At 41.1% G+C, this 12,846-nt stretch overlaps 1 protein-coding gene across 1 annotated transcript; it reads right to left on the bottom strand.

Moving 5' to 3' along the window:
* Positions 1 to 3,756: 3,756 nt before the first annotated feature.
* On the bottom strand, positions 3,757 to 10,542 carry LOC307138523 (uncharacterized protein). The gene is made up of 2 exons (XM_079836858.1): positions 3,967 to 10,542; positions 3,757 to 3,873 (listed from the first exon to the last, which is right to left on the bottom strand). Exon 1 carries the CDS (start codon positions 10,489 to 10,491, stop codon positions 4,405 to 4,407), a length of 6,087 nt encoding a protein of 2,028 aa, XP_079692984.1. The 5' UTR covers positions 10,492 to 10,542; the 3' UTR covers positions 3,757 to 3,873; positions 3,967 to 4,404.
* Positions 10,543 to 12,846: the final 2,304 nt, after the last annotated feature.

Below are 12,846 nucleotides of genomic sequence, written 5' to 3' on the forward strand. Positions count from 1 at the left end.
ACTTTGCATCTTACTAATGTATGTGTGATCTGTTGTAGCGTCTGGAGTGTCTCTCTCATGGGATCAAAGTGGTGAGTCGTTTGGAGAAACATCAGAGATGCTTTCCTCCAAAGAGCTCTGCATATAAATTAAATCCCTGCTCCAATGGCTCCAACAAGTCTGAGTCAAATTGCACCACCGACTGATTAATGACCAGCTAGAGTGTGACCAGAAGATACTATGATGGCCCTTTTTGAGCTTCAATCAGATTCTAATCAGCCAGGACACCTACCTCACCCTTCAGTCTAGAACAGCCGGGGGATGACCCTAACACACACACACACACACAAGCATTCCACTCTATTTAGCCTTTAATTAAACTATCCCAGAAACTACATATATGATTATTTCTTAAGTATATGCATGCTCCCCATATTTCTTATGTTTGCGTGATGTAAGAGCTATTTTAAACGCTCAGAATTGCTCTGTATAGAAGATGCACTGCCTTTATGTCTTTAAACCAAGGCATGTTTGATGCCTAAAGGTTCCTTTTTCTTTGTCTTAGTCAATGGTACAAAGTATATGATTATGAGATGTACCGCTAGTATGTTTAGTCCTTTTGGAGTGAAACTTTAGTTCTGGCTTCCAGCAAGAACATTCCATTGAGTAATAAAGTCCGAACAAAGAAAGTCTCTCCCACCAACACATTTTTGCTCTGTCAACTTGCAAGGACCCCGACGAGACAAATTTCCTTTCCCTCCTATCTCATCAGCGCGGCTCGCGGGCTTCGACCGCGAGCCGGCGCGGTCCAGTCAAGCTGTTGTTTCCTTTGAAGATCGACGCGCTCCGCGACAACAGCCAGCGGCGCGCTCCACCAGACCGAGGAACCTAGCTTGGACGAGATGAACTTTCCCTTCCAAGACGCTCCCTTCCCAAACACCTTTAAAACTCCCGCGGACCAACTAAGCTCCGGAAAAACCAAACGGAGAGAACGCTTCAGCGCACGAACACTGAGAAACGCCAACGCACGCATCTTGCTTTACACAACACAAAGAAACCATGCAAGTATCAATTCTATCGAAATTTAGATGCGTTTTAAGATTGTACCCCTGTTTAAGGTGATATGGTTCTTGCTGGCTCTAGTGGTTATGTTCGGGAAGGTGTCGGATCGGACACGATCATACCCTTCTTCCTTTCCCTTCTCCTCATCCCCCCTCCTCATCCTTTCCCTTCTCCTCTTTCCACTATTCTGTAAATACCTGTATTCTTTATTTAGTCATATGTAATCGTAGTATTAATCTTTATTAAAACCATGATATCCACGTTTTGATTGTCATTGTTTTGCTCACAGAACACGAGTCCCTTTAATGTCAGATCTAAGCTACGAGCTCTTATAAGCATCGTTGAATGCTTTAATTAATACCATAACTCGGAAAGTTTGTCCTTTGTGGCCAGAGGGATAAACTTCCCGAAAATTGGGTAGGAAGAATAGACCTAGTGAGTGGATAAAGAATTACAGCTCGTTCTTTAAACAGAACGGAGAGGAATCTTGAATCAACTCCCTAGAGGTTATTCTGTGATTATTTAATATAGATATATCTGTAGTTAATTGCAATAAATTGTTGTTAACCATATATATATTATATATTGCATAAATACCGAGGTTAGGTATTCCCCTTTTGGGTGATTTTGGAGATTTGTGATTAGATTATAACCCGTTGTGATTAATCATAAATCCCTAAATATTAGTACCCACAATTCCCTATTGAGCTAATTTTTAATTTAAATATATATGTAACCCTAAGACGCTACACTGTGTTCACAGGATGAACTGATTGATTGATTTTTATGTTAATGTAGCTACATCAAGTTAATCTCATTAACTGATTCAAATATTCATAATTATTCATAATGAATAATCATAATGAGTTATGGATCATTATTAATATTTCCCATTTGAGCTAACTCGCTACACTCCCTTCTTAATGAGTAAAGCAAAAAAAAAAAAAAAAAAGTAGAGATGTGCAGAATCTACAATGAATCGCAGTTTAAGTCACTTCCGTGTTGGATTCAAGAGAGACACCAGAAGGTTGCTGCTTGATAATGACACAGTCAGAATAGAGAAAGATATCAATTTTAACACTGTATTAGAAACACCCTCACAGCAGCATTAGTTTTTTTGTAATTTGATGCAAAAGTAATACAATACAAAGTATAGTGTTATGAATGTACATACATTTTCAAATGAAAATATAAAAAACTTTGCAGGATTTACGATGATGATGACCGCTATAACGCGTCTGTAAAAAGGTCCATTAAGGGGTGTTGCTCCCTGGCAAGCACCTCAGCATGATTATACTCTTTGGTATATTGGGAAATGTTAGAGCTGACAGATCTGATTTAGATCGGAACTAAACTACTTTAATTGTTGGATTTGTGACTGAAGTTTTTAAGGCTGCTCTCCTGAAGTTGGCTGCTAGGTTGGTCAGATGTAGAAAAAGTTTGTTGCCCTTCTTAGTTTTATTCTAGGAGTTGAGATATGCTCCCGGGCAGCCCAATTTCTCCCAACCAATTTAGGGGCTAAGTCTCCAGGGGCCACAGCCTTGCTACCAACTAATTTTCATCTTTAATAGGAAATTGATAGCTAAAGCAGCAAATGAATGAAACAAATGAAACGTTATTTTATGCAGGGTGCCTTTTACATTTTGGAAAGGTGAATTTAAAGTAAATTTCCATAAAACCGTTAACCTTGTATTGGAGAAAACTGTCTTAAAGTGCTAACAAACTACCAAATGAATGAGCTAAATGAATACAATTAGTATGTTGGGATGAACTTGTGATCATTTTGGTCAAAATGGCTACTCTCCCTGTTATCATTAGCATTAACTATAAATAGTAGAAAAAATAAATATTTAATTTAGCTTAATTAGGGTATTTCAAAAATAACCACTGTTTTTTTTCTTCTTGTTTTATTTGAGGGTGGATATATAATGCTTGAAGAATTTTGCCAAGCATGAAAACACAACAGTTGTGTATCAACTTGCTTCTTCTGAAAACTTAAGATGTTAATCGCAATTCATGTAAATGCCCAAATTAAACTCTGCACTCCACATAAACGTTTTAATTAGGGCTGTCAAGTGATTCAAATGTGTAATCTTATTAATTACATGATTTGGTGATCAATTAATCAAATTAATTGCAAATTATTCACGTCAAATTTGGCTGAACAAATTACTTCCAAAAGATCATTTGAAGTCATTATTGTGTAAAAAATCAAATAGACATTACAAAAAGTAGCTTCAGAAAGAATATTTTGGAGTGAACTCTACCTTTGTTTTTATTCATATGGAAATATGAAATTATTTTTAATGAAATTATACTTTAAATAAGAAACCAAAACTGCCAGTAGGTGGCGGTAAATGTCAGATTGAGTAAGGCCCTGTCCCAACTTCATGTGCACTTTCGATCTTGTACACTTACAATGGCCTCTGCGTGCGCATGTCCGTTAAGTCCACGAGACCGCAGGGTGTCCCATTTGTCATTTTTGGTCTCAGAAGGGTGCGAGGGCCCCCTTTGAGGTCGACATGCGCCCTCGATGCGCACTTCTGCCGAGCCCGCACTGGTGCGGGTTACAAAGCGGGCTTCTTCCCGGCAGTCAAATCGGCATTACGTCGCGAAAATGCGGAATCAGAGGAAGACCGTGAGGGTTTAGGGTGCCATTTGGGACAGGGCGATTGTCATTGTCACTGATTTCGGACAGACTTCTAAAGCAGTGTAACTATCACTCCCTCCAGGAAATAAACGACACCACGGTTCTGGTTACTGATGGATTTATTGCATTTGTCATCCCTTTCTCCGTCGTCATATTCACCGTCAATGAAATCCACCGTCAAACTACAGTATGACAATGTAAAAGATAAACACGTTCACATACACTATAAAGAGGTAAATACAAATACACTCGGGAAATACAAACGTAATACACACCTCGCTGGCTGCATATAACCAAGAGGGAATGAGATCACTTTAAAATACCCGTTTCAAAACACAAAAAAGAAAAACATCTTCTTGACTTCTTTACTCAAAACACGAGTAACACTTGTAATCTTCACACGGAGAACAACTTCTCACAAAAAAAAACTTTTCCTGTTGCACCTTAAGAAAATGTCCGTGTGCAACGCAAATGTCTTTTAGTTCCTTGTTAACCTCAACACTCAATATTCATGAATAGATTAAACAAATATAACAAAAAACATGTTAAATAACAGAAATAATATGTATGACAGTTATACTCCCACCAAATGACTATTTGTCATTTCACCTCACAATTTAAACCTTTTCACACCTTAATTTCAACCATACAGTATGCCTTTAAACCTTACAGTAACATAAAATACTGTATTCATGAAATGGCAACCATAACCTTTACTCGGCTTCAAGCAGTACAACTGTCTTTTGTACAGGCCTATCAAGGTAGACTGGCTTGGAAATGCGTCTTCCCTGACTGTCTAAGGTTGAGTCACTAATTAACAGTTTCACCTTTCGAACCTTTCCATCAGTGCTCGGATACACCTCAGTCACCCTAGCCAATCTCCATCGGTTACGTGGAGAACTGTCCTCCTGCAGGATGACAATGTCGTTAACCTTCGTATTTCTCTTCTCTTTCTGCCATATTTGTCTTTGCTGAAGATTAAGGAGATACTCCTTCTTCCACCTTGTCCAAAACTCGTTTGCCAAAAACTGCACCTGACGCCATCTCTTGCGCAAGTATAGATCCTGACTCACAAACTCACCTGGAGGTGGGAATATTATGTTAGACTTCATCATAAGAATGTGATTGGGCGTGAGAGGTTCAAGGCTTGTTGGGTCATTTAAATGCTCGATTGTCAGAGGTCTGCTATTTATAATAGCCATCACTTCATACAGAAAGGTTCTGAGCGAGGCACTGTCGAGTCGTTTAGCAGACTGATCAAGGATTGCAGTTAGAACACTTCTGATCGTCCTTATTTGCCTCTCCCATACGCCTCCCATGTGGCTTGATGATGGGAAGTTCATTATGAACTCACATCCATATTCCTTTAACTGTTCATGATCCAAATTCTTCATTGCATTCATGAACTCTCCTTTTGCACCTACGAAGTTAGTACCTTGATCACATCTCAACTGTCTTACGTGTCCTCGTATTGCGATGAATCCACGCAATGCGTTGATAAAAGCATCTGTAGTGAGGTCATCAAGCATTTCAATATGTATGGCTCTAGAGCACATACAGGTGAAAACAAGACCATACTTCTTCAGTTCCTTTCTTGCGTCCTTCACATAGAATGGTCCAAAACAGTCTATGCCACAATATGTGAAAGGAGGTGTCATTTCCATTCTTTCTTCTGGCAAATCCGCCATTTTTGGATCTTGTGTGTTCCTTCTGTACTTTCTGCATGTTGTGCACTTGTAAATATGTGAGGCAACTGCATTGCTGCATCCTATGACCCATACCCCATTGGATCGCAATTCATTGGCAGTTATTCCTCTTCCTTGATGATGCACCTTTTCATGGTAGTGCTTAATAAGCAACGACGATACATGACTCTTATTTGGCACAATGGCAGGATGCTTGACATGAGGATGAAGAACAGATCTTGTCAAACGTCCTCCAACCCTAAGCACACCATGCTCATCTACAAACGGACTCAGTTTGTGTAGTTTGTTTACCTTGTCTTTGGGTTTTACTTCCTTGCCTTGCTTTATACTTCTGATTTCACTGCTGAATGCTTCCCTCTGAACCAACTTGATTATAAACAGCTCTGCTTCCTGCCTTTCCTCAATACTTGTAGCTCCACTTACTTTATCTTTGATGCCCTTGATCTGCTTAGCATGGCGCTTTAGAAGAGCAATAGCCTTGACAGCTCTTTTCCAGTCAGAGAACTTTGTTAAGCGGTCTAACAATGACCTCTTCTCCCTCACCTTGGTGTTGAGCACCAGGGCCTTTCTAAGTTCCGGATCATCATCATAGACTTCTCCCACCATAACATCTCCTCTGGGTAGCTCTCTTTCCCATAAAAAATCTGGGCCAGTGAACCAATTTGAAGCAACAAGCTGATCTGCGGAGAGACCTCTCGACGCATGATCCGCAGGATTATCTTCAGACTTTACAAAGTGCCATTGTGCAGGATCTGTAGTGGACTTGATTCTTTGGATTCTGTTCGCAACAAACACATGAAACCGCCTGGCATCATTGTTTATATAGCCGAGGACAACCTTTGAGTCAGTCCAAAAATGTTCTTGAAGACCCTCTATTTCGAGCTCATTTCTGAGCATAACACTTGTTCTTGCTGCTACGACTGCAGCTGACAACTCAAGCCGTGGTACTGTGGTTACCTTGGTAGGAGCAACCCGTGCTTTTCCCATGACTAGCGTGCAGTGAACATCTCCCTTGATGTCGACTGCTCTGAGGTAACTACATTCCCCATAACCGATGACACTTGCATCTGAGAAGTGGTGAAGTTCGTACTGCTTGACATCCTTGAAGTTATCTGGGATATAGCACCTTCTGATCCTTACATTAGATAAGTTTCGAAGATCTTTTAGCCAGATTTCCCACTGTGCTCTTAGCTCTAGTGGGAGCGGCTCATCCCAAGTTACTTTGTCTCGACACAGTTGTTGTAGGATCTGCTTTCCACGGAGAATAAAAGGCGCTACGAAACCCAATGGATCGTAGATGGAGGCTACTGTAGAAAGCACTCCTCTTCTGGTATTTGGGTGTTCCTTGACGGTCACTCTGAACTGGAAGTCATCAGAGGATACACACCATTGAACGCCAAGAGCTCTTTCCATGAGTGGTTCTCCCAAAGCCATATCCATGTCTTTGACACTTTCAGCACATTCGTCCTTCGGTATTGATTTCAACACCTCCTTGCTGTTGGAGATAAATTTGTGTAGTCTAAGCTTGCCTGTGCTGCACAGGTCTCTCGCTTCCTTAATCAGTTGGATTGCTTCAGCATCAGATGTTGCACACACTAATCCATCGTCAACATAAAAATTCCTTTGGATGAACTTAACAGTGCTTGGGTTAAATTTATCCTGACCTTGAGCGGCTAGATGCTTAAGTCCAAAATTGGCACATCCAGGTGAGGAGGCTGCCCCAAATAGGTGGACCTTCATCCGAAAAATTGAGGGTGGAGACTCTAGATCACCATTCTCCCACCATAAAAACCTGAGGTAGTCTTGGTGCTCAGGCCTTACATGGAACTGGTGAAACATTTTTTCTACGTCACACATGATGGCAATCGGGCCTTTGCGAAACCTACAAAGGACTCCCACCAAGGTGTTTGTGAGCTCTGGACCAGTAAGAAGTTGGTCATTCAGTGACGTTTCTTGGAACCTTGCTGAGCAATCAAAAACCACTCGTATCTTCCCAGGCTTTTGGGGGTTGTATACGCCGTGGTGGGGAATATACCAGACTGGTTGATTGTGAAGCTCTTCTCCAGGGACCTTTTCTGCGTCGCCACGAGCAATGATGTCTTTCATAAACCCCAAGTAGTCAGTGCGGTATTGCTGGTCTCTCTTGAGCCTTCGTTCCAAGGACATTAGGCGTTGAACAGCACATGATTTATTATTTGGTAGATTTGGTCTGTCTTGTTTGAAAGGTAAGGGCATTTCGAAATGACCGTCTTGCTTCTGTCTGATTCCGTCTTTCAGTTTAGCCAAGAAGTGAAGATCTTCTTGAGAGAAGGTTGTCTCGTCTCCAGCTCTCTCACTGAAATCAGATTCCAACATCTTAATTATGTCATCTGGAGTGACCATTTCACTGACCTGGGTGTTGCAAACAAAGTGGACTTCTCCTTTAAGCTTGACCATTGCATTCACTTCAGGCATGACTTGTTTTACAATGATGCGATGACTTACTCCAATTGCATCACCGTAGTGTTCACCTGGGTCACCATAGCTCACTATGCTCCATCCTAAGTCGGTCTTCTGAGCAAATGGCTGGCTTTCCTCTCCACAAACGACTTCTCGTGGCATTAAAGCTTGTGGGCAATTGTACCCAATCAACAGACCAATTTCGCAATCCTTTTGAGGCGCGATGTGGTCAGCAAGATGCTCCAAATGAGGCCATGCCTTTGCTGTCTCAGGCACTGGGATGTGTGTGCGATTAGCAGGAATGAAGTCACGAGTGTAAACTGTCGGCACAGTTAACTTCTTGGAGGAAAATAGGCCCCTTATTTGTAGGCTATTAAGTCTTTTACAGTGAATGATTGTCCCCTTTGATGACATTGTAGATAGTTTTAACTTAACTTGTTCAGTGTTTGTATCAAGAACATCTGCCACTTCATCAAGAATGAATGAAGAGTCACTCTGTGAATCTAACAGAGCATAGACGAGAACTTCCTTGTCTGGATCACTTGGCGTTGACACATAGACAGGTACTATTGCCGACGTCTGTGTACTATTAGTATCTTGTACAACTCTGTTAGAGGTTGTTTCCTTTGTGACGTCTTGTGGTTGAGTTCTTTCCTTAGATTGTTCCTTCTTTAGTTCTTGGTCCCTTTTCGAACGTTCTTCGTGCAGGCATGTGGGGTGCCTCCTTGAGCATGAATCGCAGACCATCCGGTTAGTGCAGCTCTTAGACTGGTGGCCAGGGCTCAAACAGCCGAAGCACAGTTTTTCACTTTGCATAAATTTTACGCGGTCAGCAACTGGCTTCTCTCTTAATTTATAGCACTTGTGTAAGCTGTGTCCTGGCTTTTTACAAAACACACATGTGACTATTTTTCCTTCAGTGGTGTTTGTTGTGAAGATCTTGGCACCTACGGTTTGGTTCTTTGAAGTTATAATGTTCTGGCTCCTGATCTTCGATTTATCAGATTCACTTTGCCGTAATGCATGGAAGGATGTAATGGGGTTGCAAGCGATGCTAGCCTCCATTGAAAGGAACGTCACAAAATAACTGAAGTTTGGGAACCTTCCGTGTTCAAGTTGATATTGTGTGGCCTTTCGGTTCCATCCGGAGCTTAACCAGTCAGGTAACTTGGCAGTAAGCTTTTGATTCTCAATTCCATCATTAAGAATGTGGAGACTGTCATTGTTAGCCATAGCACTTTCGCAACTGCGTAAAAGGTCTACAAATTTTCTCAACTCAAAACTCTCTCTTGAAGTTATTTTTGGCCATGTATGTAGTTTGTCTCGGAAAGCCTTGGCAATTACAAAGGGTTGGCCATATCTTTCATTGAGCAGGTCCCATGCTGCATTGTATGAATCTTCTGAACCAGCCAGAAAATGACCTTCTAGGGCTTCTCTTGCAGCTCCTCCGACATATTTTTGAAGAAAGAAGACTTTCTCTGCGGTAGGAATATTCTTTTTCTCTATAAGTGTCTGAAAGGATGATTTCCAATGATTAAACTTGAGTGGATCCCCACTAAATATTGAAGGCTCTGGAATGGGTAGCCTGTTTGCTGTCATAGCTTCAGCTAAGACCTTCACCAGCTCTCGCATGTCATTTTGGAGTTCACCTCTTGGAGTCACATCTCTTGGCAGTGGTGGATGCTGATCAGCAATACTCGCTTGATAGATTATCTGCATATCTGTAGGCAACTCAGCCTCAGAGTTTTGTGGTACAAAGTCCTGGGTTGGATAGAACTCATTTGCATTGTACACGCGAAGCTTCGCTTTGGCTGCATTAAGCCTCTTTAGCTCTTCCAAACGCTCAAGCTCTCTTTTCAAATTTTCAACTGACCTTTTTCTTGCAGCATTCTCTTCATGCTGTCTCTTTAACAAAGCAGCCTCTTGTCTCTCTCTTTCTATCTTGCGTTCGATTTCTTCCTTTTCTCTTTGAAGACGGCGAGTCGATGCAGCTGCTTCTTGGTCTGCAACTATTAACTTATCCTCAGCTTCAAGTCTCTGCAGTTCTGCTTGGTGGCTTTCTTGCTCACCCATAATCTTCAATACAGCCTGTGTATGTGCATACTCAGCAGCAGCTTCTTGTCTTTTGGATGAGGATACAGCAGAGTGAATGGAATTAGACTTAGAATTATTGCTCTGAAATGAAACACTGGAGGTTGAAGATGCGAATACAGATGAAGCATCAGGCCAAATAATCTCCTCCTCATTTCCTTGAATTTGAGACTGTGCATTCTGTATTACAATTCTGGTGACGGATGCACATCTGTCCAACTTGCGTCTCATGTCATGAGCTGGGCTGTCAATCTTTCGGTATTCATCATAAACACTGTTCAGCTCAGATTCTTCTCTTTGAATACCTTTAATGTGTTCTTGGAGGATATCACTGGGATCTTGTTTGATTACAGATTTTTTAGCCACCTTAGTCAAAACTTTCCAGCGTTCATAAATACTGCCAAAGCGAAGTAATAATCCTTTCACTTTGTCCTTCTGAAATTCCTTTCCCTTTTCTGTTAATCTTCGATCTCTTTCACTTCTACGAGGCTCTGCAGGCTGTACTGCTTGTTGTACAATGGTAGACTTCCCTGACACTAGTTCCCTTTCACTTGCTTGAGACATCTTACATTATCTGGGAATTGCCTGTACACACTTACAATTAGCTGTGTAGTTAACAGCAGAATTTATTTTGAAACAATCAAATTAAATTTGGTCAATGTCCTTTAGATCAACCCTTTGATTAAATCAATATTGTAAAGGCTTGGTAATATTGCATTTAAGTGAACATCCTTAGAAAATAATAAAAACTCAACAACAAAAAAAACCCTGAAAGATATTGGCTTGCTTAAATGTGCACAAAAATGTTTTTTTTTGTTTTTTGTAATCACTTACTTTCTTCAATAGACAATATCAATAAATTCCCCTTATACAATTTAAACCACAGTTGTTATTATTAAGGTTACACAGTCCCTTGTAGTGTTCAAACTTATTGTCACCTTTCAGAACACAAGCTTAAGTGTCTGACTTATGGACGTCTTAATGAAACACTGATGAACTGCAGGTCCTTAACGATAAACGTGGGCTTATCTGTGTAACGTTACATCCCGTCCTTCCGAGTGTGACACAGCTGGTGGTCTGGGCCGTGCACGAGCAGCTTCGGGAACGTTGAAGCGGGTTGACGCGGGTTCGCGCCGGGCACGAGCAGCTTCGGGAACGTTGACGCAGGTTCGAGTTTGACTATCACTCCCTCCAGGAAATAAACGACACCACGGTTCTGGTTACTGATGGATTTATTGCATTTGTCATCCCTTTCTCCGTCGTCATATTCACCGTCAATGAAATCCACCGTCAAACTACAGTATGACAATGTAAAAGATAAACACGTTCACATACACTATAAAGAGGTAAATACAAATACACTCGGGAAATACAAACGTAATACACACCTCGCTGGCTGCATATAACCAAGAGGGAATGAGATCACTTTAAAATACCCGTTTCAAAACACAAAAAAGAAAAACATCTTCTTGACTTCTTTACTCAAAACACGAGTAACACTTGTAATCTTCACACGGAGAACAACTTCTCACAAAAAAAAACTTTTCCTGTTGCACCTTAAGAAAATGTCCGTGTGCAACGCAAATGTCTTTTAGTTCCTTGTTAACCTCAACACTCAATATTCATGAATAGATTAAACAAATATAACAAAAAACATGTTAAATAACAGAAATAATATGTATGACAGTTATAGTAACCGTTTAATGATCTACAGAAAAATAGAGAGAGCTTTGGTGAGAACTAAACAAATATTTAATTACGACATTAGTAATTTCTCGCTAGAAATGACATCAGAAGTGAAAAATGTTGGTAAAAAACTGACATTTTTACACACGAACTGACCAGCAAACGCAACTCTCGGACACCATCTTTTTTTCCCCAGCTCAACTGTCACAGAATGGAAAGCACAGGATTGTGGGATATCAAAGGCAGCGAAGGATACATCTATGCTGCCTTCAATAATCGATCAGATGAAGGTCTTTCAGGAGACAGGAAGTGAAGTTAACATTAGATTCGGACATGCCTTGGTGCCTTCCTGCCTTGAAATGTGTCCTCCAAAGGCAGCAGTTTCCAGGTTTCGGACGCAGCCATTGAGTCATTCATTCAAACGGCTGATTCATTCAGGAGTGAAGTAAATGGTTCATTTGTCATTGGTTCCACCGATTTGTCCAAAACAGGGATTTAGAAATTAAACGCCACTGTGTATTGCTCGGAGTCGGAAACGAACAGTTACTTGTGCGATATTGCTTATACTGATGTGAGGGCGCAACTGCGCAACTTGCGTTTGAACTGTGCCGCGATTCATTCCGCGGTCGGACCACAACAAACGTGCCCAGTGTAAAAACTATTAATATTTTTGCCGTTAATAATTAATCTAAGCCGGATTAACGTGTTAAATCGACAGCCTTTTAATATAATCAATGAATGTCTAGTTTGTGTTTTATCAAAGCTCACATCACCAAATTAAAGGCCCATCGGAGAGCCTTGAAACGCTCAGCGTTATTCAATGTGTTGACGTCATTTCCACTGAAACAGGAAAACAGGGGGGCGGGACATATAGATAAGCTATCTCAGGAACGAGATGCGGAGGTTCGCGTGACACTAACATGAAACAGACTTCATTCGCCCCTATGGAACCCATATTTACACTGTCTGAATCGTTCCATATCCCCTATATAGTGCACTATGTGCCATTCAACATGTAGAAAATAGTAAATGTGTGAACAAGTGACCGAGCATCTATTTATAATGTAGGGGGCGGGGCTTCAGATTCTAGAGAGCACTTGATTGGACAGAAATTCTGATGAGAAGCTGAAGTGCAAAGTGATGTCATCAAAATCATTGATCCATATTGGTGGAAGTGAGAGAGTTGCGTGCCATTTGACCATAAGGGGACTGCGGAGTGGACTTCACAGGGTA

This window comes from Gobio gobio (genome assembly GCF_949357685.1).
Source record: "Gobio gobio genome assembly, chromosome: 15".
NCBI lineage: Eukaryota > Metazoa > Chordata > Actinopteri > Cypriniformes > Gobionidae > Gobio > Gobio gobio.

Bases quoted from the DNA above. Each gene is read 5' to 3' on its own strand.
- LOC307138523 (XM_079836858.1), bottom strand. From the start codon at position 10,491: ATGTCTCAAGCAAGTGAAAGGGAACTAGTGTCAGGGAAGTCTACCATT.